Source organism: Ammodytes marinus (assembly GCF_949987685.1).
Source record: "Ammodytes marinus genome assembly, chromosome: 1".
NCBI lineage: Eukaryota > Metazoa > Chordata > Actinopteri > Uranoscopiformes > Ammodytidae > Ammodytes > Ammodytes marinus.
Window position 1 is genome coordinate 4,518,797 of NC_137230.1, and position 26,026 is coordinate 4,544,822.

Consider the following 26,026-nt stretch of genomic DNA (forward strand, 5'->3'; position numbering starts at 1 on the left):
GGGGGGACAGCATGGCGGAGGATCTAAAGGGGTAAGGTTTGGATTTGATTGAGCTCTTCAGTTTAGTTTGGAACACAAACTGGCTACAGACCAGGAATGTGACTCTACTTCCACAGTGACATGATGTGCTGATTTTAATGTTTCACTACCTGTCTTTGCTTTTGGTTATTGTGTGTTTTTTTGTTGCTACACCTGTTTTGTATTTGCTTGTGTGCTAGTTTTATTTTAAAGTTTCTTTGAGTACCTTGATAATAGCCTACATACTGCATATAAAATAAATGTATTATTATTATTATTATTATTATTATTATTATTATTATTATTATTATTATTATTATTATTATTATTATTATTATTATTATTATTATTATTATGTATTTTCACCTCAGCCCTTGTCTGTCCACAGGAGGGACATGTCCCAGGAGAAAGAGCAGAGCCAGGCTCCTCCGCTCTGCTCCACAGGATGTGGGTTCTATGGCAGTGCCAGGAACAATGGCATGTGTTCCATGTGCCACAAAGGCCTCCTGCAGGAACGCAACGACAGTGGACATGTTAGCCCGCCAGGTGGGAGTTATAGAAAACACTAGGCTACGTACATACACAGTATACTGACTGGCCACTTTATTAGGTACACCTGTTCAATTGCTTATGAAAACAGAAAGCTAATCTTCCAATCACATGACAGCAACTCAATGCATTTAGGCGTGAAGACGTGGTCAAGACAACATGCTGAAGTTAAAACCGAACATCAGAATGGGGTAGAAAGGGGATTTAAGTGACTTTTAACAGGGCATGGTTGATGGTGCCCGGCAGGATGGATCCATGCTTTCATGTTGTTTATGCCAAATTCTGACCATACCATCTGACTTTCGCAACTGAAATCAAGACTCATCAGACCATGCAAGACATTTCCAATCTTTTATTGTCCAATTTTGGTGAGGCTGTGCGAATTGTAGCCTCAGTTTCCTGTTCTTAGCTGACAGGAGTGGCAGCTAAGACAACCTATTTTGTTGCTCGGTTTTAACTTCAATAAGTTGTCCCGTCCAGGTCTGCATGCCTAAATGCATTGAGTTGCTGACATTTGATTGGCTGATAAGTTATATGTGTTAAGAAGAAATTGAACCGCTGTACCAAATAAAGTGGCCGGTGACTGTATATTATCATAATAACTGTTTGTCTGTCAGGGTGTCCTGTATGGGCTGCTGAACAACAACTTTAGTCAACAGAATTTGATAAGGATAGGACAGATTATAGATACGCTTTCCAGACATACTGTACAACAGCAGAAGATTGTAAAGGGGTTCAGAGGAAAGGAAATCAAGGGTTGATTTCAAGTGGGATGTTCTTTTTCATTTCAGGTTATCCTGCCACTGACTGTAACATTAGAGAGTCTCTCCTAGCACATTGCTCTGACAGCTCCACAGTCACTTCACCACAAGTCACATCTCCTGCAGACACACAGTCTGGACACAGCAGGTATACATGCCTGACTCACACCACCATCGTACTGTTGATTAATACTATTACCCAACAATGACAGTATACTACTGGCTAGTATTCAAATAGGTGGGATTTGTTGTCTGAATTAGGCAGATGTCTTTGAATGTTTAATATTCTTATTTATTCTCTGTATATGTTTTAGTGGAAAAACAGCCTCAGCAACCTCAACAGAAGAGAGTACATCGGGGGCAAAGATGAGTGTGACCTCGGAGCGTTTAGAAAGTAAGAAGTGTCCTGTTCTGCCTACACATGCCTGTCTGTCAGTGTGCTGCCTTTTAACAGAGCTCACACAACAGCAGGTTCAGTGTTTTATTTATCAACTGATCATCAGCCAAATATTTACTAAATTTGATCAATATAAATTTTAGATATCCCAGACAACTTTAAGATCATCAATTGATCAGTATTTCACTTTGTTGATATGGAATTGAAAGTTAACAGTTTAATCAGTGCAACTAAAGGGATTTTTCCTGCTCAACCTGCTGGTTTTTAATAATAATAGACTATGTTAGATATTTCTTAAACAGTCTAATTTTTCCTCTGATGATCATGAATGACATGTAACAGCAAACTAGACCATCAGTGCAAAGAATGTTTTTTTATATAGTTGTTCTTAATGCCTTTGTCATGGGTATGCTCTCCCAGGAACAACAGCTGGCGTGGTAAAAACACTACCGCTTTTGTCCAAAGGGGTTGCATGAATTAATACAAACGGAAAGTTCCTGGTCGAAACTTTAATGTCACCATGCACACATACCTTTGCCCTTCTGTGTGTTTTTACTATTTTAGTCTGGTTTGTCTTATCTGCAGCAAATTGGATGCCATCCACAGCAAGTTAATAATGTACTAAAGTGGACTGTTATTAAGGCACAACACTGCAGGTGAATAGGGAAAATGAAAAAAAAAGTAATAATATGCAAATTCTGCAATATCAAACTAATTATGCACACATTTGCATCACTTAAAAAAAACAGTTTTTTGATACCGCCTTTTTCATTTTATTAATCAAAAACTACTATGTACAGGTTTTAATAATGCATTTAACCATGTTTTTAAGAAAGATATGTATCATAAATCTGTTTATTTAAGAAACATATAAGTTCTTCTCCTAATACCCTGTTAAAAATATCACTGCTCAGCAAATAAAGACTGGAGCTAAGATTCAGTTTATAATGACAGGGGAAGAACTTGCACTCCTAGCCATATTTCTGACCTTATGTATGTGTTTGTTACCTAGGATTTCCACTTCCGCAGCTCTGACTTTAACTTGTACTAGCATAGCATGAAAGTGACTCTGTGCAGTCTGTGAGAATATTCCCTTTGGGTGTCCTCCCTGGATTTAATCATTTCAGATGGACAGTACATAGTAGAATCAGAGAAACTTATTCTATTAACTCATTCTATACGTAATATTATGTGGCCAAATCATGGAGAAACGTACAGAAAGTTGAGGTTACAAATTGAGCTATACTGCACACTGTTTGCGCTACTGTTAAAATCTAGAAGCAGCATGGCGACATCTTGTGGCTGTGTGAGCGGTTGCACTCTGTGTGTGTGTGTGTGTGTGTGTGTGCGTGTGTGTGTGTGTGTGTGTGTGTCACTAAGCCGTCCCTCTGCGTGTGTGTGTATGTCAGTCAGAGCAGCAGGCAGTGAGCATGGAGGAGCGTGCTCAGCAGGTAGCTCAGGGACAGTCTCCTCACCCCAGAGGACAGCACTGACCGACAGTCCCTCCGGTAAAAGCAAGAAGAGGAAACTGCCAGAGCCCGCTGAAAATACAGACGTGAACACGGGTAAGTGATGAGATAGCAGTGTAAACAAACCCCAGAGTCTGGCCTAGTACTAGTCTAAAAAATGAAAAGTCATGTTTTTCTTGTTGTGGTGCAGAGATAGCCTGGTGAGACCAGCCGAATATCTTCTGAGCTTTAGACTCTTTTCTCTCCTGCAGATCATTCTGGACTTTCTCCAATCTCACTGCAGAGGAGCCAGTCAAAAAAAAATATTACTGGGCCAATCAGGACCTACCATTCGACCCAACGTTCGTCCCTTAGTAAAAGGCAGCCCCTGATTGGTTCATGCAGTCGTCAATCTAGCCTCCAGATAGACCGGGCCCTCCCCACTTACGGTCTGTTAGTGGAAGTAAGCCCCCAAATTGGTTCTTGTAGTCCTTGGCGTCAACATGGATCAACGAATAAGCTCGTAAGATACAGCTGGTCTCATCGAGCTGGATTGACGACTACACAAACCAATCAGAAGCTGCCTTTCACCATAAGTGATGAATGCTAGGTCAAAACGCCGGTCCTGATTGGCCTGGTCATTTTTAGACTAGCTCCTCCCCACAGAGATTGGAGAAAGTCCAGACTGATCTGCGGGAGAGAAACAAATATGAAGCTTACACAAGATACGACTTGACTCACCAGGCTAGTTCAGAGACAAGAAAGGCTTGGACTCCAAATTGAATAATATAACAAATAACACAATGGTAAATGATTGATTGGTTATTTGCAGTGTGTGTCTAATTATACGACTTTGTTCACCTTAGCGTCAAGGTCTGAAGAGTCTAGCGAGCCACATGAAGAGACAGGGAAGACGCCTAAAGCCAAGAAGAAAAGGTGCTTCACCTGCAAGAAGAAAGTTGGTCTGACAGGTGCGTCCACAGTTCACAGGGAGAACACACACACACACACACACACACACACACACACACACACACACACACACACACACATACACACACAGACACCCATGCTCAGTTAAACAAAACATTTTAATGAAAAGTGTCACTGGCCCAGGGGTACATGTCTCTAAAGTCTTGTTTTTAAAGAAAAATTACTTTGTTTATTTTGTGACATTTTTCTTCTTCATTGAATGAATCAGCGGGCTACACTGTGTCCCGCTGCTATGATGTCACTAGGTTACGTAGCTTCCGCGGCCAGCAACGTTCTACGGCTCTGACCCACAGACTGTATATAGTCAGCAGTGGAAATGCAAGGAAGACCTACGGTTATCGTTCCGCTATATCGTTCCGCCAATTGATTTCCGTCCATCCATCCTCTATGTTATCTTGTTCACAGGTGACTGGATCAGGGCATCGTGTTAGCTCTAATCCTGCAACGAGTACAGCAGCAGTTGTTGTTGGCAATGAAATCCTTGGGTCTCAGGCTCCCTTTAACAATGCGATGTAAAATAAGAAATGTATGACATGAAACACACAAGTGAATGCAGTGTTTTTACAATGTGGCTGCTGCTTAGTGCTATACCTTCCTGATGTGCCCCCGACACTGTAATCCCAGTGACTCCACAGATCAGAAAATAATTAGACAGGTCACATAATGAATAATAACCAGGAAGTGAGAGCCCATTGCTAATGTAGGCTTACTTCTGCCATAGATACTTTGAGATTCTGCAAAAATTTGGGATTTTTAATCCTCATCCATCGTGTTAATCTTCTCTGTTGCAGACTTTGACTGCAGATGTGGGAACATGTTCTGCAGTTTACACCGATACTCAGACGTCCATAACTGCACCTACGACTACAAGGCTGAGGCTGCCGAGAAGATCAGGAAGGAAAACCCTGTGATCATGGGTGAGAAGATCAAGAAGATCTGAACCAATCAGAGCAGAGAATAAAAACTGGTCTGATTTGACATTGCATTTTTATAAGAGAACGGGGTTCATGGAATGTAGCCCCTTCAGGAAGGATGATAACAGACAACATTCATTTATCATTAAAAAAATAGATCTGCATAATACTAAGATTATAATAGGCCTTTTAAATAAAACAAGTGAACTTAAACAGCTCTCTTTGTTGGGAGGTCTGTTAAATAAAATACAAAACCAAAAGGAAAATGAAGTCCACAGTGTTTACATAACATATTTTAGATTCAACCTATAAACCGTGAAGATGCATTCTCTTTTTTCAAGAACAAAATATATTGTAAATCAGACATTTAGGATAATTCAGAATATTGCTAAGAATGATTATGGGAAGTTAGGTTGATGTAAGTGCTTTAGAAGCTGAGATTTTTGCTTCAGAGTATTGAACAAAAACTAAAGTTGAGATAATGTCTAGATGGTTGTATAGGAGAAATATACAAAGGCAAACAGACAAGGTTTAGTCAAATAAAAACAAACATGTACAAGTTGGACATTTTTTATTTATACTAGTATGAAAGAGACCAGCCTAAAAAATAGACAAAAATATCAAAATTGACCATGTGCTTGAAAAAAGTTTTTGCCTGCAGTGTCTCGCCTAAAAAGGATCTGAAATCATTCTTAAAAAACACCTCTGTGATATTTCATCTAAAGGAATGCCTGGGAAGCATTGTATGTGTGAGTGCCTTTTTTAAAGTGTTTGCCTACACCTGATCTTGACCCACTCTAACATCTACCCTGACTGATTTATATATTTATTTTATTCATCATTCTTTGATGTATCAAGCTAAACATTAAATATTTAGCCTTTCTTATTTCCCCATATATCATTTTAAAGTCCTTTTCTTCCAGTCACAATTTTTTTATACCATATTTTACCCCAAAATTACAATTTCTGTTTCCGTTAAACTATTGTTCTGTTCCATCATTCCTTAAAGTCATGAATGTTTTTACCTTATTATCACATTGAACATTCTAGCATCTTCTCTTCTCTTCTCTCTCTCTCTCTCAACTTTTTTCTAACAACAGATGAACATATAGAGTACAATTTTGCTTAGTCATTGGCCAGGCTGGTTTGCATTAAGAGGACTGGATTGGGGTGGATACTATAGGCAGCCTGTGATTGGCTGTGCAGAGAGAGGCGGGTCTCTCTCATAGTTAAACATCTGGAAGCCCTTACTGCCGGTGTGTTCAGTCACTCAGTAACTCAGTGAGGCTTGAGTCAAACACCACTGCACAAAGAGAAGATGTCTTTCCTAAAAGTAGATCCAACGTCTGATTTCTCATACCACAACCTGCCTTATGGAGTATTCTCCACACCTGATAATGTAAGTGCAGTTAGCTTTTATTATTATTTTTTACAGTGTTTGCAAATGGATGTAAAAAAAATAACTTTTTGAGTTGTGGAGTTTGGTCAAGTCAGACACATGGAGAGAGAGAGCACTTCTGGTCAGGATTTTCAAAATAAAATCTTTACATCTACGAGGAACTTTACATCTGTGTTGGGAACTTTCCCTCTGTATGGTCACAATTATAGTTTGAGGGATTTGTACCAAGTCTGCTGAAGTTTGCATGGCAGTTACTGTATAAGGGCCAAGGAATCCTGGGGCCTTCTCACTCTCATCATGGAACCCCAACATTATACAGCCAGTACAAATGTTACAATCCAACAAGCTAGTAACTAAAGCTACCGAGTCATCTACGGGAGAATTTAACAATGCTCACTCTGACTCCTTTTATATTAAATTGGTATCTCATGATAAGTATCTCCACGTCAAAATATATTCATAACCTTCATGCTGCATAGATCAAGAAATCCGAGCTACCTGTTAGAGCCAATCACATACTTAGTTAACATGTCTATACAAACCAAAATATTCCCAGATAGATGGAAAACTGCAATAATTACCCCAGTTTATAAATCAGGAGACAAGGACATAGCAAGTTATTATAGGCCTATTGCTATCCTCGCTGTTGTCTAGAAAGTTCTAGAGAAAATTGTAACTAATGGAACATTTAGAGTCTAACCAGTTGCTTCAATCACATCAGTTTTGGTTTAGACAAAAATACTCCCCTGAAAATGCTAATTGCTATTTGCTTGAAAACATAAAAGCTTCAATGGATAAAGGAAATGTTGTTGGGGCAGTGTTCCTAGACCTTAAAAAAAGGCCTTTGACACGGTAAATCACAGTACTCTAATGAACAAGTTAAAACAGTTCAAAATGTCATCAGAAGCTCTGCAGTGGTTTACATCTTACCTGGAGGGGGGAGAGCAATGTGTCAGGGTCAATGGGGTCAGGTCCCATCTGCGTGCCAGCAGCATGGGAGCACCGCAAGGGTCTGTACTGTACAGGGTCCACTGTTGTTTTCTATGTATATCAATGACCTACCAACCTGCTGTCCAGGTTTCAACTGCCAGATGTATGCTGCTGACACTGTTATCCATGTGTCCACTAAAACCCCCAGACTGGCAGGTGAGCACCGGACACAGGCATTACTCAGCATCTCCAAATGGCTTGAGCTGTCTCAGCTAACTATTAATGTGAAGATTAATTTAATTTAATTTTTATTTTATTTGATTAATTTTAATTATTAATGTGCTTCTCCATTTTCGTAATAGGCCGGTGAACGATGTATTTGACGTACGGATAATAATTGCATTAGTAAATGAAGTGAAATACAGAGGCATCATCCTGTATAAGGATTTAAAATGTTGTACTCAGATTAAGTATGTTGCAAAGAAGGTCAAACTAAATCTAAATTGTTTCCGTTTCATAAGCAGGGACTTGTCATGTCAAACGGCCAAATTATTTATGCACGCTATGATTTTCTCTCATTTGTCATACTGCTTCACATCATGGTCACAAGCTTCTTCTACCACATTGAAACCTATACAATATACAAAGAGACAATAAAAGTCATGGACCGGAAACCCATGAGATGGCATCACTGTGACATTTAAAAAAAAAACACAATCTTTTCACCTTTGACAACTTTATAATTTTAAGTTATCTTAAATTGTTTTTCAAGTGTGTAAATAATCGTGTGTCACCGCTGTTGTCTGTATTGGCCATCAGGCGTCAGAGCTCTCTGTATATATGTAAATATATTTGACTATCTTTATGCTGCTCTTTAACCACTGTATATTGCATTGAAAAAAATGTATCATCAGTTTTTCCCTCTTTAACATTTAACCTTGTTTCTGTCTTTGATACAGCATTAGTAAGATCCCAAAAAGAACTGAATATTTTTTAACAGGAAAATACAAAATTGCTTATCTGCAAAACTTGAAATGGTTCAGGTTAACATGCGTTTTGCTGGACAAGATATTAAAATATCTGAAAGAACCTATTTAGAACCACTAGACGGCTGTAGGCTAGTGGTGGCGTGCTGTGTGGATCATACATGTGTTGACTTCAGACCGTCTTTTCTTTCCCCAGCCCAAACATCGTATTGGCGTTGCTATCGGCGACCAGATCCTGGACCTCAGTGTGATCAAGTCTTTGTTTGCAGGACCAGTGATATCCAAACACCAGGATGTCTTTGACCAGGTCAGTTTGATATCTATAAGTTCATCAGGGAAGAGGCCTCATGCTTTGCTTACCTTTTTAGCCTGACTTTAAACAGGATTTAGTGTACAGCAGCATCATTGTAGAAAAACTGGTACCACGTCATATCACAGTACTTTTGAAAGGTTCTAGTAGGATACGCCATAGACTGAAGCACTGCAAGAGAACCCCATTCATTTTCCTGCCATTTTAACTAGATGTGAGATACTGTGAGGCTCTTGGGGGAGGTGGTAGGCTATAGTGAACCGTTTCCATACTTATTAGATTCAAAAACCTTGTAAAGCCGCAGTGTTGGAAGATGCCCCTTATAATGCATAAAAGCACCAAAATTGAAAGTATTCAACTAAATTGCAAGTAGAAGTGCAAGGAAGTACACTACTTTAATCAATATCCTCCACCACCACCAGATGGATTTTATTTTATTGTTGTGTGTCTAATTTTAAACTGTGTCACATGATGCCTTTGAGTACAGACAGACAGACTTGCCAAACACATCCATTAGTGGGGAAACCCAAACACAGTCCTTTGAAGTTGCTCCATCTTCCCTTTTTTCACCATCACCATGATGCGTTTAAATGGACGTGTATTGATTTGATGTGTATGTGTATTTGATTTGTATTTGCTTCTGTGAAAGCAGTTGTAATCCATTGTTTTTATAGGTGCTATACAAATAAGGCTATTGTTATCATAATGTATCATATTTAATTGTTGTCTGTGCCCCCCCCCCCCTCCATTAAGCCCACTCTGAATGCATTCATGGCTCTTGGTTATGAGGCGTGGAGGGAGGTCAGGATGACACTGCAGCAGCTGCTGTCAGCCAATGAGAGCACACTGAGAGATGATGTCAGCATTCGGAGCAGGTCAGTCGTCCACATACTGAACACAGGGTTACACACAGAGTCTCAGCTACTGCTTTGTTTGGTTATAATTTTTTTATCAGCAATCAAAAGACAAACTACCTCATGTGACCTTACTGACTTGCCACTTTGTTAACATACCAGTTCACAGAGCCTAGGCTGTGTATTAACAGTGTATTTTCTTTCAGCACGTACACACAGTACAGACAGGGAGCGGACCATGGAGTAATATTCACTGATTTTGACAAAACGTGATCCAAATTTAGTCATACTTTGGTTCATAAATAGTCCAGTAGAAATGTGCTCAATATCTGCTAAAAATATAAGCTATTGCTCAGACCTAAACGGTACCTCATACCTACATGCTGCCATTTGAGCAAGTTAAAATGCTGGAGTAAGCGCTTTTGAAGAATATTTGTTGACAAATCTCTTTTTGTCAAAACAGTCAATATCTCCTCACAATTTGCTACCTCTCCGTACTATGAGTGCAAAATCAAGTGTTAATAAACAGCTTAGACTCTGTAAACTGTTATGTAAACAAGGGGAATGTAAACAAAGTGGTTTAAACAGGACCTGTATGAACAACACAGTGGACACAGGGTTGTACAAAAAACCTTCTTCCTAATCTATACAATGATTATTGGCTTTATTTAGTTATTGTCCCTTAGTTGTAAGGGCTTATAATATTAAATTCACCTGACATGACCTTGCAATAGTGGAAGTCATGTCTCATATTTCTCATATGCCCTGTCTACAACCTATTCATTCTAGTTCCTTTCTGGAGAGAGCTTGTTTCATCAGATGTTTTTTTTTCTTTCTGCCCTTGTCTCTGCAGAGCATTTGTCCATCAGAGTGCAGCCACCATGCACCTTCCTGCAGACATTGGTGAGCCTCTGCTGAAAGTAAAAACTCCTGGTATCACTACTGTTGCTTTAAAACATTGTCTCAGAAGAGGGGTAAGATGTGACCTCCCCCTTGGCATCATATTCAAAATGGATGTCTCATCACACTGTGTGAATAATGCATTAGTTTGTGTCAATGGGGATCACTGTGTGTCTACGTCTACAGCCACCAACTGTGTCATTTCAATTGAACTTTATCTAAAATCCTTCCAATCAGTACAGAGATGAAAATGCATTGAACGTTTTTGGACGGCTTTGAATTGTCATCATACGCTAACAGCAAAACTACTCCTCAAAGGCAGTGAGAGCTTTGAGAACTTTTTGCCTTCAATGCGAGAAAATTGTCTTTGGGGACCGGGCTTTGTACATCGTCATGTTGAAGCGATAAAAATGACATAAACATTATTATTCGCTGTAGAATTAAGATTTCCTTCCACTGGATCTAAGCGGCTCAATCCTGGATCAACAGTCCCAGATGAAAAGTACACTGGCATATGGTGTAAAGGTTGCTTCATAGTCAGGTCTTTATAAATGAATCATATTGTCATTTTGTATTTATTTTTTCCTTCGTTAGACATGCATCATTATGGGAGGCATAATGACAGTGTCCGAGTGAATATCCTTATTAAATATAAATGTAGGAAATAGCATTAACATATTTAGCACCAGGGGGCGCTGTTAAACAACACATTACATTTCTATTACTTGTGACTTTGCCCATTCAGTCAGGCTGGTGGTAATAAACTTCTCTGACTTTTCCACAGGCGATTACACCGACTTCTACTCCTCCAAGGATCACGCCTCCAATGTTGGCACCATGTTCCGGGGGAAGGAGAACGCTCTGATGCCAAACTGGTACACTATCCCTGCGGTCCAAATCACATACTCTTTCTTTTTACTACACTACATACTAAAGTACAGAACAGTTTTAAGGTCACAGGAAAGAAAACAAATCAGATAATTTCTTTCATTATGTCCAGAAATCTCAAGAATAAAGACAAATACTCCAAAATGCTATTGGAGTTAGAGGGGCTTGCATGTATTGGGACATCCTAAATCTTTTTCTGGCATACTAAATAGTAGGGAAGTATGGGGATTGGAACGCAGGGTATAAGTGAACCCACCAGTAGACAGACACTAGCAGCTCTTGATAGAATGAACAATAGGCCTATACTAAGGGTGTATTCACACATGGAAAGTCCGTTAGTTCACTTGCTTTGGTCCAGACCAAATAGAATTTGGATTTTTTTGTTTGGTGTGGTCCACTTTCATATTGCCCCTTTTGCAAGTGAACCAGCATTACGAAGCAAAACCACACGTGATCTGAGGTCATTCATTCATTGGACAGACATTCTGGGGTGGAGAGAAGCAGGAAGAACGAAGTAAAAACTGCGAATTTATCATTGATATAATATGGAGTTAAAAATAATAAAAATGCCTACATCTAGCCTATAAATAAAGAAGAAAAAAATCTAATTATTGTTGTTTCATATGTTTATAATATGTAGCCCTATGACAATGCCACGTTATGTGGCTTCTAGCCTACGATGTGAAACATCATTTTTACTGTATTTTTGCTGCTGGACGCGCGACTCGCGTGAAGAATAGGCTCAAACTGAAACACAGCTGATTAAGCTGTGTATCAGCTGGGTGTCAGTTCGGCGCAGTTCAGCACCAAACTGACACGGGGACAGTATTGACGGTCCCGTTGGGAAGAACAATAAAAACACACACTTCATGCAAAGCGCAGCGTGAACCTGTTGGCACTGTAGGCTACGGGAGACGCTCCTCTCCATCTGATCCGCACGCATCATTATCAAATGTAATATTTTCGCTCGGGGCTCCCGGTCAAACCACAACTAATCTTCCTAACAATGGCGACAACAACACTTTCCCATAATGTGAAGCTGATGGCGATTTATTAAAAAAGAAAAGAAAGAAAAGGCGCAGTGCTTCCTGCAATTGGGTCGGATCGAGTCCGGCCAAATTCACACCACAAACGAACTGCAGCAGAGTGCGTTTTGAAGCGCATCGAGACTACCTCTTCAGCTGGGTCTCGGAGCGTTTGTTTGGTCCGCCCCCGAGTGCGATTGCTGTATTCACACCTGTCTGAAAGATGCGCACCGAAGGTGGAAGTGCACCTGAGTTCGTTTCAACCGAACTAAACACAGCATGTGTGAATACACCCTAAGAGGCCTCCATACATAGTGCTGGGCCAGATATTGGAGAGAGGGCTTAAAAGTCATTTCTCAAGGCTCTCTGCAAACAGTGATTTGTGATGGGACACTACAAGGTTCCTCTAATTGATTTGGGCCTCTGGGCAGCTCATCACAGACAGCCGCCATTTATTCCCTGTTCCCTTGAGGGAGGGATGCTAAGGTGACTGGGGCATCTCTCTGTCTCACTCTTCATTCTGACAGCCAGGAAGAACACCTGTTTAACCAGTCTTTTACGCATACAATTTCAAATCTTCCAGGGATTAGGATGGTTCCTTGATGATGCATCACATAGTTTGTTTCTGTGCATTATAGATAGGGAGACAATTATATTAGATCATTGTGTCATCATATACGTTTGATGGTGTAAACTTTTCACATACAGCACAGGTCTTTATTGGAGCAGAAATTGATCCATGGAGTCAAACATTTTTTGAACTGAATTAAACAATATAAAATTAGACTGTTTTGTTGGGACTTTAAAGTGGGTTTAGTTGTCCACTCTCCCTTTCTTTAGCACCAGGCTTCTGGACTTGCTCCCCTTTGGTCTTTGGTCTTCATGATTTGGTTTAGCACGCTGGTATGAACCCGGCATACTGCCTATCTGTATTGCTATGTCAAAGAACTAATAATTACTCATCGGTGTTGTGGCAATTTATGGTCAGACGTATCTGGCTTCCCACATCCAGGAGTGAGATGGTTTTGAAACTGTGGATCCAATCCCTGGAGATATGACATTCTTCAGCTGTTTTCCATCTGACTAGTATCCTGCCCTTTCTTCTCCCAGTGATTCGTATCAGTAGGGTTTTAAATCAGGGCAATGCGTCTTGTACACTGGCCTCGGATCAGATTTCGCTGTGTTAACTTTAATGTTGTGTGTTGCAGGTTGAGGCTTCCAGTGGGATACCATGGTAGAGCATCATCAGTGGTTGTGTCTCCACACCCCATTCGGCGTCCCTCAGGCCAGATGAGACCGGACCAGAGTAAGATCCTTATTGACCAGTATTGAGTTATTTTACCCATATTCTTTATTTCTTGTCACTCAATTTAAAAAATGTGTTTGTCATGTAGCAGCATTTACATCTTTGCGTTTCCAAAAACAACCGAATCATCATCGATCCTTTCCTGTATCAAGGAAACAAATACCACTTAATCAAAACCGTACTTGGCAAAGTTACAAAGGCAACGTTATAAGAACTTGACTCCTGGTCAGCTTTAAGAAGGGTCCATACAGTTTATGGTAGGAATACGTTGCAGAAAAGGCTTAATGAATGAAAAGGGGCGACACATTAATCTGGTATGTAGATTATGAGATATCAAAACCTCATGTCTGGTGGACCAGTAAACCTTATCACATCTCAATATTAGCTGTATGGTCCTAACTAGGCTTTTTTTCTCAGTTGCTATAGACTTGAGATCTTGGAGATGCAAGATCTGTAGTTTCTTCAACCAAAATCTTTTACATTGTTTTCGCATTGTCATTTCATGCATGGTCATTATAACCGATATGTAAAGCTTCAACAACCTTTATTTTTATAATCACAGTCATTTGAAATGACAACAATATGTTTAATGTGAAAGAAATAAGTATACACAGTGTAAAACCTCACACAGCGGCTGATAACCTGTTGCCTTTTCCCTTTCTCTTAGCGATGCCACCAGTGTTTGGCCCTTCCAAGCAGATGGACATTGAGCTGGAGATGGTGACTACAGTGTTTACTTGATCTAATCACCTAGTGTTTGTAATGTTTGATCAGATGTTGAAATCACTTCATTTCAACATCTCAGTGGCACGAGCAAAAAGACCTGAGTTGCCCTTCTGTTAATCTGTGTGACATTCAACATTGCACAATACACCAGTGTTTTCACTGCCGTTATATTTGTTCTTTATTTTAATGTTCAGGCCTTTTTTGTCGGAGGAGGGAATAAGCTTGGGGAGCCCATCCCCATCCAGAAAGCCCACGAACACATCTTTGGCATGGTGCTTATGAATGACTGGAGTGGTAAGAGCCCATGCGCCACAAAACACACCAACATCCTCCTTGCTGTTTTTGAGTGTGTAAAGCAAGGCAAGGTAAGCTTATTTATGTAGCACAATTCAGACACAAAGCCAGTCGAAGTGCTTTACAGGGGCAAGATTAAAATACATAATACACATTAGAAAAGCGAATGAATAGAAATAAAACATTTAAAAGCTAATGAATAGAAATAGAACATTTAAATACAATAAAATTGCAGGTTAAAATGGAAACAAAAGTCTTCAGACTTGATTTAAAAGAGCTGAGAGTTGCAGCAGACCTCAAGTTCTCTGGGAGTTTGTATTAGAGATTTGATGCATAAAAACTGAAAGCTGCTTAGATGGTTTTGTGGTTCCCCCTGACATCCTGGCACACCTGGGAGTATGTGATACACTTTTCCAGTCGTGGGGACATTCCCATTACATTTCATAATACCAGAGACATTAAGAGTATACCTGGAACCATACAGGGGTAAGAGTAGAGGTCCTTAAGCAGAAAAATAACTCTATTACAAGTTACATTCACCATTACAGTACCACTTAAAAGTATAAATGTATCTGATTTTAAAAGTATTTAAGTATCAAGAGTATTTGTGTCAGAATAATAAGGAAAATGTACTTAAAGGGGTAGTTCAGGATTTTAGACATAGGGCCTTATTCCCAAGTTAGCCTTGGTGTTCTTTATCAGTGGAGACAGTTTTCAACACATTTAATTCAGTCCTTCTAGTTGCAGAGTGCGCTCGTGCTAAGCTAGCGCACGGCATCGGGGGGATACCTAGCCTGCTACTAAAACAGTCTTACCCACTCCACAGTACACCCGAGGCCAATCAATTATAACGCCAGACTATCGATGTAAATGTCTGTGTTGATAGAATAATTTTAGAAATAAAATGGCTGTGCAGATAAACACACCACCACACATTCTAGTAGTGAGGCAGAAGTGATAATTGAGTTGAATTACTTTTGGGTGACTATAATTTAATTGTTAATGAAAATGTTACAAAGTCAACCTTTTAAGCACAGTACATTACACCTCTGCATAAACCAAATGTCCTGGAAAGCTAGTATTTAACACACAGGACTGGTGTTCAAGTCAGTAAAGTCTGTGTGATGTTTCCGATGTTTGAACTGGTTCTAACTGGGAATGAAGCGGGATGGTACGGTGCCAAATGAACAGCACTGATTAGCAGTGACGTTTCACTTAGAGGCACTTCTTGTTCCTTAATTTAGCCCTGCATAATGCATGTAAACGCCATCACTTCGGATTTTGTCAGATGGCAATGGCATTACATTAAATGGCAGTCAGTCCCTATCAAAAACAAGAGTGGAGAGATGTATTATTGATTGAGCTGTAGATCTCTGGTGAGGAGCTGCGTGGTTCTGTTGCTCTCCGACTGTCAGTGTCTCTAATATGATGGACTGGGGCTGGGGGGGGGGGAAACATTAAAGAGGGCACTAGCTGCATGCAATGGGGCAACAGTGCGCAGAAGGACTTGATGCATTAAAGGTCACATTATGCTTATTGTCGGGTTGAAAACATTTTTTTCATGGTGTAGTGTCCATAAAAACTCTTTATATTTCTCACAGTGGCATTGCTAAATCGCCTTTTTTCAGCCTCTGTCTGAAACACTTCGTTTTAGAGCCCGTCTCTTTAAGCCCGCCTTCCAAAAAGCCCTCTGATTGGCCCTGAATTAGGGCCCACTCACACTAGGGCCGTTTGCCTGTTCCGTGCTGCAGGAAGATTCAGCACGATTCCCCCCCTCCCCACTCCCCCCGCTGGCCCGTGGTCACACTGCTCGTGGCCTGGGCACGATTGCACCTTGCCTACGTCACCGTGCGCGTTTAGGATTTGGAGCATAGTCTACTTGTAGGCTATACGACTGTTTGTGAATATTTTCATCCGGCCAAATTTGCATCATATATTCGACTTCCACATTAGAGCAACGAGAATCCTTAAGCTATTGTTTTTTTTTTTTAAATGTAGCCTTGACGTAGGCTAATAGGTCGCGGTGGACAGTCTCATATTGTGCAGCACGCTGTTTATTATTAAAATAACGGCCCGTCATCAGACCATACGTACCGGATGGTTTTATACACATCGATCGCTTCATCAAGTAATCCAAGTCAGAACTTTTTGTATGGGCAGGGATCGTTTTTTTTAAGTGTCTTTATAAAGTTTCTTGTTTAAACCTTAGTGTAGGCTACTGTTTCCTTATCACCGGGCCGTGGAGTCCCGTTGTGTGTTGTTTTGGTTTCGTCTCCACCGTAAAGACAGTATTATGACAGCTGACGGGAGGAAAAAGGCCTACACACACGTTAATTCTCACACATTTTATGTAGCTACAAGTCCAAGTGGTGGGCAATTCTGGTGCCGACTAGTAAGGCAGCGGACGTTAACTATGCATCCTTAATAAATTCACGTCAGGAACGCCACCTGTGCGCTTGCTTGCGCGCGTGTCATCTCATTAGCATCTGTACTTTGGCCACGGCACACCTCTCCCAAGTGTGCCGTGGCCAAGGGGCTGTTCCGTGCTGGAATACGGATGGCGTGGTCACACTAGCCAAACGTTCTAGACTTTAGTATGCAAATGAGCTCGGGCACGGGGCCGCGGCCCTAGTGTGAGTGGCCCCTAAACAAACTTACAGTATCTTGTCCAACAACCCTAACCCAAAGACAGCCACAACACATGTCACACAATGTTCCTGTTGCTCACCATTCCGCTTACTGAACCTTTAATGATATTTCGATTCCAGCCCGCGGTCGTTCTCTGCATGTCACTCCCCTCTCTGCCCCATTTCAACTCTGTCTCTACACTATCAATAAAGCATAAAAATGCCAAAAAATATCATTAAAGGTTCAGTAAGCGGAATGGTCAGTTTAGCTAACTTCCTGTCAGGGACTGCAGTTAGCATTCCCCTCCCTCATCCCCACGTCACCACATTAATGCACTGTGGTCTTCAAGCAACAAGTTATCTAGCATCATCTCAGATCCATAAGTGTGATAAAATATGATAAAAACCATCAAAACAGACATTGGGAAGGATTTTTACCTGCTCCGCCATTGTAGGCACTGTATGAATAAAGAGCGATTTAACACTTATATAAACATAAATAAATAGCTTACTTCACCTTTAATATAATGGCAGCACTCTTCTAATCTACTGTACGACGCTGCCTGAAGGCCTTGCTCACTGCCACGGCCTGGCTGGCGGTGATTTAGGAGGTCATTTGGACTGTGCAGCGAGTGGCGTTTCAACAAAGCTACTTTTTATTATCTTTTATTAGTCCTTTGGCACAGACCACATTAGCCCTGTGTGTAGTAGAGAGCGCTTCAGCACACATTATTATTTTATGAGCCATGACACAATAAAGACAAAGAAGGAATACAACAGTTATTCTCATTAAATTAAAGTTGAGTCTACACTCTCAGCTCCTATATGACTGACACTGCATTTACAACATAAGCAGTATACTAATGTGAAGCACATTCATACTGTGCAATTGTTCTGTTAAATGTTTTTTTTATGCGTAAAATATCATATATCACCCCTACTAATGAAAACTTAAATGTATTGAGAATAACCCGACTCTTGATGCAGCCCATTACATCCAATAAACATGTCTGAATGGAAACAGGGTTTTTTTCAGTACAGAGTTAGTCATGTGATCTGCAAAAAGTGTTGACACCGCATAGCCATCCTCCACAGTCCGTGTTTGTTGTTGGTGCCTTGCTTCTGGGTTCCATTCCACTCACTCTCACTCAGGTGAACCATAATGAAATAATGCCTGGTTTCCACTGAACAGTACAGTTCGGTTTGGTACAGTTTGGTACGGAACGGTAACCCTAGATCTGGATTGCGTTTGCGGGGTTTATATGCCAGACGGCCGCGGTCAGAGTATATACAGTCTATGGTTCAGAGCCGTTGAACTGCATAGGTGACTTGAGGCTTTAGTGACTCAAGTGAGATTAACGAAAACTCAACAAGTATTTATTGTCCCATCACAATTTGTGGCTTTTCATGGTGTCTTCATTCGTCTCAGTTGAAGATTTGTATGTGTTTTATGTTTTCATTTAAATTTTAACAAATTTCAGACAACAATGAAAAGTGTTTGTTGTAAACCTCAAACTGTACTCACTATTATGTTTCCCTATATGTCTACAGTATATAGGGGAGAACGGAGTAATCTGAGCCACTTTTTACATTTGCTCCCCTCTAAATGAGCTAAAATGATTTATCACTCAAATGTACACATTTCCCATTAATTCAGGATGTTTCCTAGAAATGGGCATTAGCAGAAGTTTGGTCAATTAAGCAAAGCAAATTTTCTAAACACTTGAAAGTAACTCTGAACAAAATCAAATACAACATATTATAATTCAAAAGGTTTTAATAAGATTCAAATGAAAGATAGAACCAGTTAGATTAGAACAGTCTGGGGGTCAGAACACAGGACCCTTAGAGCCAGCTAGTGTCTGGGGGTCAAAGCATAGGAAAATCCGAACCAGCGAGAACAGCCAGGAACTCAGAACACAGGAGAAGACCCAACTGGATTATAACATCAGCCTGTCATACTCTACAACTAGGCCTACTCTACATTCCAGCCCTGAAGGTTACAGGGAAAGATGAGAAGGTGCTCTTTCCGTGTGGTTGCCCCAGGTCGTCTTCCTGGTGTATTTCCTTGGCATGATGGCTTTTCTACAATGTGTATGACATTAAAATAAAACATATGTTATGTAATATTACATTAAAATATGTTTAAGACTAATCTTAACTTGTGCCTCATGGTGGGGGAAAGTGAGACAGTGGCTCACTTTCCCCCACAGCATTTGGCTCACTTTCCCCCACCACCACAATTTGAGAAAAAACTATCTCTCTTAGCATTTCAGCCTAATCTTCAGTTTTCAGCATCACATGGTTTCATATGTTGGTAGTTCATCAACACGTATGATAGAGGTTTTTCTACGTGAATACATTTGCTTTGGCACAACAGTTGATTAAGTTGACAGCAAGAAAATTTACTTTTACATGCAAAATACCTATGTTGGTGAACAAAACATGCTTACCACAGCACCATGAGGTCCTCTCTTTCAGTGCCATGGGGATATGAGAGGGGCTTGAAAACATATATCTCACATGACCACAAATGTTTTCCGTTGCCTAGATACAGGGGGTGGCTCACATTACCCGATGCCTCAGATTCCCCCGTTCTCCCATATATATGGCCTATAAGTCTATTATAAAATATTATCAATATTTCAATGGTATAAAAAATCTTGGTTGAGGAAAGCTTTTCTCTTTCACAGGCAGAGTAACATAAAGACAATTAGATCAAAATGTCATAGGCGCAAAAAAAACATTTAATGGAAAAATGATATCACAAATCCATGAGATGATTTTCAACAGACATTAGAAAAAAATCAATATTGGATACCAGCAGTTACTTTGCATTCAATTAAAAAAGCCCCTCAAAATATCCTGTTGTTGTTTTCCCCTTTGAAATATTCCCCTGCTCACGGAGCTACACATTCTCCAGACAACCCATCACATTGTAGGGCAGATATACTTGCATACAGTAGGCCCCCAGTCATCCTTTTTATTCTCACCACAGCAAAAGTGTGAGAGATTTTTCAGTCTGTGACATTTCTGCTGATAGTGCAGTGTAAAGGCAAACCGACATCATTGCTTTCATTTTGAACTTGCTCAGGAGATCAGTCAGTGCAGAGTGTGTACCGCAGGCTCTCATTCTCCTTTGAATATTTTTGCCTTCCAAACTGTCAAACACCAAACTACAAACCCAAGTTAAATTCTCACCACTGCGGTTAAATTGAAAAGTCATCTTCTTCAAGGCTAACACAGTGGGCGAGGGGAAGGCATCGGCCAATGATTCGTGTCCGTGTGTGTGAAGACATGAGAAGATACTGAGAGCAGATTACTATTAAAGCTTTAAGAGCTACACGCAGAGACGTTGGAAGTAGGGGTGCCAATTTTCAGAAATCCCTCTTGTTATAAGAGATAGAAAGTAGAATTTTTTTCAAACTCTTATCTATTGCCTATGTAAAGGAAATATGATTGTGAGATATTGTGACTGTCACTTAATGTGCAGTGATATTTTTCTCTGTAAAAGGGTCAAAACTATGGAATCTCTTGCCCACTAATCTAAAACTAGAGACTAACTGCAACACTTTTAACAGAGGATTTAAACAATGGCTCAAATCAAATCAACAGTGCTCACACAAATAATTTACAATTGGTTTATTGTCTGATCATGCTGCCTTTGCTTTACTCTATGTATATATATATATATATATATATATATATATATATATATATATATATATATATATATATATATATATATATATATATATATATATATATATATATATATATATATATATATTTGATATTATACTGCTGCTCTGTATACTGTATACTGCATTTTTATTCTTTTAATTATCAGTTTTTCCCTCATCAGTATTTGATCTTGTTTCTGTCTTGTTTAGTTTTTTTGTTGTTTTTAAAAAGCCTCCTGTGGACAGGTGTTGAAAACTAGCATTTATGCTCATACACTGAAAACAATGCACCTGGTTCGTCCAATGATATTGTCATGTCCATGTCAAATAAAATCTACTAAAATTTGTGTTGATTCCCAGCCAGGGACATCCAGGCCTGGGAGTATGTTCCTCTAGGTCCATTTCTGGGGAAGAACTTTGGAACGACCATCTCGCCGTGGGTGGTCCCCATGGAGGCGCTGCTCCCCTTCGCAGAGACAAACCCCATCCAGGTTAGTACAAGAGTCACATCTTACACCAGCAAAGACAAGCGCCCAATGGTGAGCCAGGATTCCAAGCTACTAATTAGATATGTGCATTGAGTCATCACACCATGATGTGGAACCCAAACTGCTTGCAGGCCTATAACCCTCTTTAACTGTTACATGTGAAGCCTTTGCTGGAAGAAATCAGTGAAATTGTGTTTGGTAAATGTCATGTCAACTTGTTACTATTCAACCCTACAGCAAGGTCCAAGTTAAGCCATTCTAAGTTTCTAGAAAAACCCTTTATAAATACAATATATTATCATAGGAAAGTGTGATGGTGTAGAGATGATCCTGACAAGCAGAGTCTTGACACTTTTCTATTTAGAGAACGGAAAGTGTCTTGTCTCTCTCCATTTTGGTTTTGGTGTGTGAAGTGTTTAGAGTGTGTGTTTGTCCTCTCTCCCTACAGGACCCCGAGCCCCTCCCTTACCTACAACACCATGATGCGTACACCTTCGACATTAACCTGTTTGTCTCACTAAAAGGTACTACACACAGTACAATGTACTTTAGTAATTAAACACTCACACTCTCTCTCACATACACATGCACGCGCTCGCTCGCTCACTCACTCACTCACTCACTCACTCACTCACTCACTCACTCACTCACTCACTCACTCACTCACTCACTCACTCACACATACACTGCTTATCAGTAGAAACCCTGAGGTGCACCATGGTAACAGTTACATACTGTACAGTTGTTCCAGTTGTATTAGATTGTAATTGCTAAATTTAAGCAGCATTTTAATGTTATGGCTGGTCAGGTTGATGCTAGTTGTAACCAGTTTGTATATTCTTAGTTAGTTTCATTTACTGAATAACAATGGATCAAACTTTATAATTTTGTTACAGGTTTGTAAAATCCAGCTGTCGGAATAATGAAATGGGAAAAGTACAGTATTTCCCTCTGAACACTACATAATAAAGTACAGAAGAGTTTTAGGGCCACAGGAGAGAAAAAAAATCAGATAAGGAATTTTTTTTTTCATTATGTTGAGAAATGTCAAGAATAAAGACAAATACTCCAAAATGCTATTGGAGTTAGTGGGGCATTTATGTATTTTCAGCATACTACAATTGCCGTGCATGTATTGGGACATCCTAAATCTTTTTTTGGCATTATAAATAGTAGGAAAGTATGGGAATTGGAACGCAGGGTAACTCTTTGCTATTTGCACTTTAAGGACAAGACATGGACAAGGCAGCAACCATCTGCAAGTCAAACTATAAGGTATGAATCTTCTAACCACTAACACTTTGTGCTACATCATGTATACTCCATTATACAGCAATATACTGTATATATTTTAAATATTATACTGGTCAGTCACATAGCGGTTGGTAATGTAACATCTGATATTGATTTTAAACCTTAATCATTTAACTACAGTCCCAAACTATTTTCTGAGGACTGGGTAGGTTGTCCAATTAGGACTATGCCTATTTTGTCAAATTTGGAAAATTACAATAATTTTCATCGGTATTGTGAACATAGCTATTTGCAGCGTCCTTCATGCAAATAGTCAACCATTTTGAACCATTTTGTCTAATTGTCACTTTCTTCTCACTCACTTTCTTCCATTTGCACCTCTCTCTCTCTGTCCCTCTCTCTCTGTCTCTCTCTCTCTCTCTGTCTCTCTCTCTGTCTGTAGAACATGTACTGGACCATGAAGCAGCAGCTCGCCCATCACACAGTCAACGGTTGTAACGTCAGACCAGGGGACCTGCTGGCCTCTGGCACCATCAGTGGACCTGTGAGTGTCTGAATGGACTTTCAGTACTTTTATCAATACTACAGTTAAGATGGCTTTTCTGGGGCGCCCTTAGCTCAGTTGGTAGGGCGTCCCCCCCCGGGCCGGGCCCGGCAGCAGACCCGGTTTCGATTCCCGCCCGCGGTCGTACTCTGCATGTCACTCTCCTCTCTGCCCCATTTCACCTCTGTCTCTTAACACTATCAATAAAGCATGAAAAATGCCAAAAAATATCTTAAAAAAAAAAAGATGGCTTATCTTTTGATAGCACATCTATATGCATTGACACAGAAATGTATTGGACACACAATACAGGACTGCTCAGAGGCATGATGTTGTTGTCAGGCCGGACATTTCATGCTTACCATGTTGCACTGATTGCTGAATATTTACAATAGTATACTGTGAGACAGATCCGCAAAATACTGAATCAAAGCCCCTTTCGAACATGGGGATTTTGATGGATTGTGGACCGATCCCTGATCCACGTGGTATTTCTTCTGTAAAGCACTTTGTAAACTCTGGTTTTAAAGGTGGAGTCAGCCAATCTGGAGAACCGTTATTGTCAAAATCACTTTTTGTCAAAATCAGTGAATATCTCCACACGAACCGCTACCTGTCCATACTGTGTGTGTGTGTATGCGCGCGCGCTGAAAAGCAATCTGGTGTTAATACATAACCCAGGCTCTGTAAACAAAGGGGGCCCACCATAGTTAGTAACATGCCCGTTTACAGAGCCTAGCCTGTGTATTTTACTCTGAATTGTATACAGTACATAATAATACAGTGCGGACAGGAAGCTCAGATCATAAGGAGATATTCACTGATTTTGACAACAAGCGTTCTTCAGAAACGATGACTCCATCTTGAAGTTTGACACCCAATGGATTCGACCTGGTGACAAAGAATAAATGAGCTGTTTTCCAGACCGTCTCAAAACCTGCTGTAATCAAAGGGAATGTATATGACGTTAGCCTCGTAACATAATTGCCTAAATCATATTTACTCTACTCTATTTTTACTCTACATCTACTCTATTCTACACCTACTCTACTCTACTCTACATCTACTTTTCGTTAGTCTGATAGCATAATTGCCTAAGTCATATTTTAAGGGTTATAGAGTAGGGTAAAGTAGATGTAGAGCAGGGTTGATGTAGAATAGAGTATATGTGGAGTAATAGTAGAGTGGAGTAAATATGATTTAGGCAATTATGCTATGAGGCTAACCATGTGCAGTATGTTTTCAATGTACCGTACGTTGCTGATACTGTGTGTGGTGTGTCCCAATAGGAAACAGAGAGTTTTGGCTCCATGCTGGAGCTGTCCTGGAGAGGATCTAAGAACATTGATCTGGGAGGAGGACAAAGCAGAACCTTTCTGAGGGACGGAGATCAAGTCACCATCACAGGTTAGACTCAACCTTCAGCACAACAGTCACATCACTGCATAATGGAATAGAGTGCTTCTCATTTAAAACTGGCTTTCAAGCTTTTTATTATGATCCATTTCAATGGCATTATTTATAATTATTGCTAGTTGTTCTGCAACACGTACACCATAAGAATAGTATTATGTTGTAAAAAAAGAAGGGATGAAAAAAAGTTGAATATTTTACCTTTACTCAAATAAAAACCAATCTTTCCCTCCATTTTCAATGCATAATTTAACCACTCCACTCCAACCTGCTGCGCTCCTTACACAGTTTTCAAAAATTGTGAGCTGAACAATTGCTGTGCATATTTTACACAATCTGCTAGGCAGGTGCCTAGGTGTGAAGGCACCCATTGCACTCAACATGTATCTTTCACAGAGTACTACAAAGTAGTGCAGTCTCAGAACACACACATAGACTGATGTATGCACGTTTGACTCCAACAGCGTATATGTGTGTGCGTGCACGCATGTGTGTGTGTTTGTGTGCTGTAGAGAGAAGGCTCCGTTCATAAAAGTGTCTGTGTGCAGTGTGGTGGGAGTTTATTTTCTCGTCCGTGTTCTTGTTTGTATTCTAAGATATCAGCATCTATTTCACTGTTTACTGATTCACTTTCAGCCAAACGTACAGAATGTTTGCCTGCAAAAAGGCACTGCTTCTGTTCATTTCAGATGGGCTCATATAATATGATCATCTTGATAATCATCTCCATAACCACATGTCTATAGTAATGTCCCCATCCCTTCCTCTGTCTAGGTTACTGTCAAGGAGATGGATACAGGGTGGGCTTTGGACCCTGCACTGGCACCATTCTCCCTGCCCTGCAACACTGAATCACACTTACTGTTATTTATGTGGGCATCCTTTTGTGGAGAGTGAATATTTGAATTGGAAGGCACATAAATACACACCACCAGTGAATGAATGTCTCTTAGAAAGTGTTTCCAGCGTTTTTGATGAGCATTTTTCACATTGGGCTGATGTTACTGTCAGAGCTCTGCTGAGTTGTACAGTTACACCTTTGTTACTGAAACCCTCAGCAATATCCGTCCATGTATAAGGATTTGTCCCACATCACGTCTCAGTGCTTTCTGCTGCACAACGATCAGTATTATTGATGTGTGTCTTCTCTGTGTGTTGGCTCCTGATTTACAATGAAATCATCCATTTCTAATCTCACTGTGTCCGTGTCTTTTGTTTTCCTGTCGTCTCAATGGGCCCATCCCAATGTCTGTGGTCTTTAATCACAGACGCATCCATAACTTCCTCCTTTTTTATCGCTTTAGTCATTTAGTGAGACA

At 40.2% G+C, this 26,026-nt stretch overlaps 2 protein-coding genes across 2 annotated transcripts; both read left to right on the top strand.

The window, feature by feature from the left end:
* Positions 1-413: 413 nt before the first annotated feature.
* On the top strand, positions 414-5,106 carry zfand6 (zinc finger, AN1-type domain 6; the record flags this gene model as incomplete). The annotated part of the gene is made up of 6 exons (XM_080043416.1): positions 414-564; positions 1,359-1,504; positions 1,643-1,722; positions 3,139-3,290; positions 4,040-4,144; positions 4,958-5,106. The coding sequence occupies 6 exons, from the start codon at positions 414-416 to the stop codon at positions 5,104-5,106; spliced, it is 783 nt and encodes a 260-aa protein (XP_079899542.1).
* A 1,243-nt stretch (positions 5,107-6,349) lies between these two features.
* Positions 6,350-25,899, top strand: fah (fumarylacetoacetate hydrolase (fumarylacetoacetase)). Its single transcript, XM_080053566.1, has 14 exons — positions 6,350-6,479; positions 8,592-8,702; positions 9,459-9,580; positions 10,413-10,462; positions 11,244-11,334; positions 13,581-13,678; positions 14,346-14,398; positions 14,599-14,698; positions 21,369-21,499; positions 21,945-22,020; positions 22,725-22,771; positions 23,193-23,294; positions 24,584-24,701; positions 25,482-25,899. Exons 1-14 carry the CDS (start codon positions 6,399-6,401, stop codon positions 25,556-25,558), a joined length of 1,257 nt encoding a protein of 418 aa, XP_079909692.1. The 5' UTR covers positions 6,350-6,398; the 3' UTR covers positions 25,559-25,899.
* Positions 25,900-26,026: the final 127 nt, after the last annotated feature.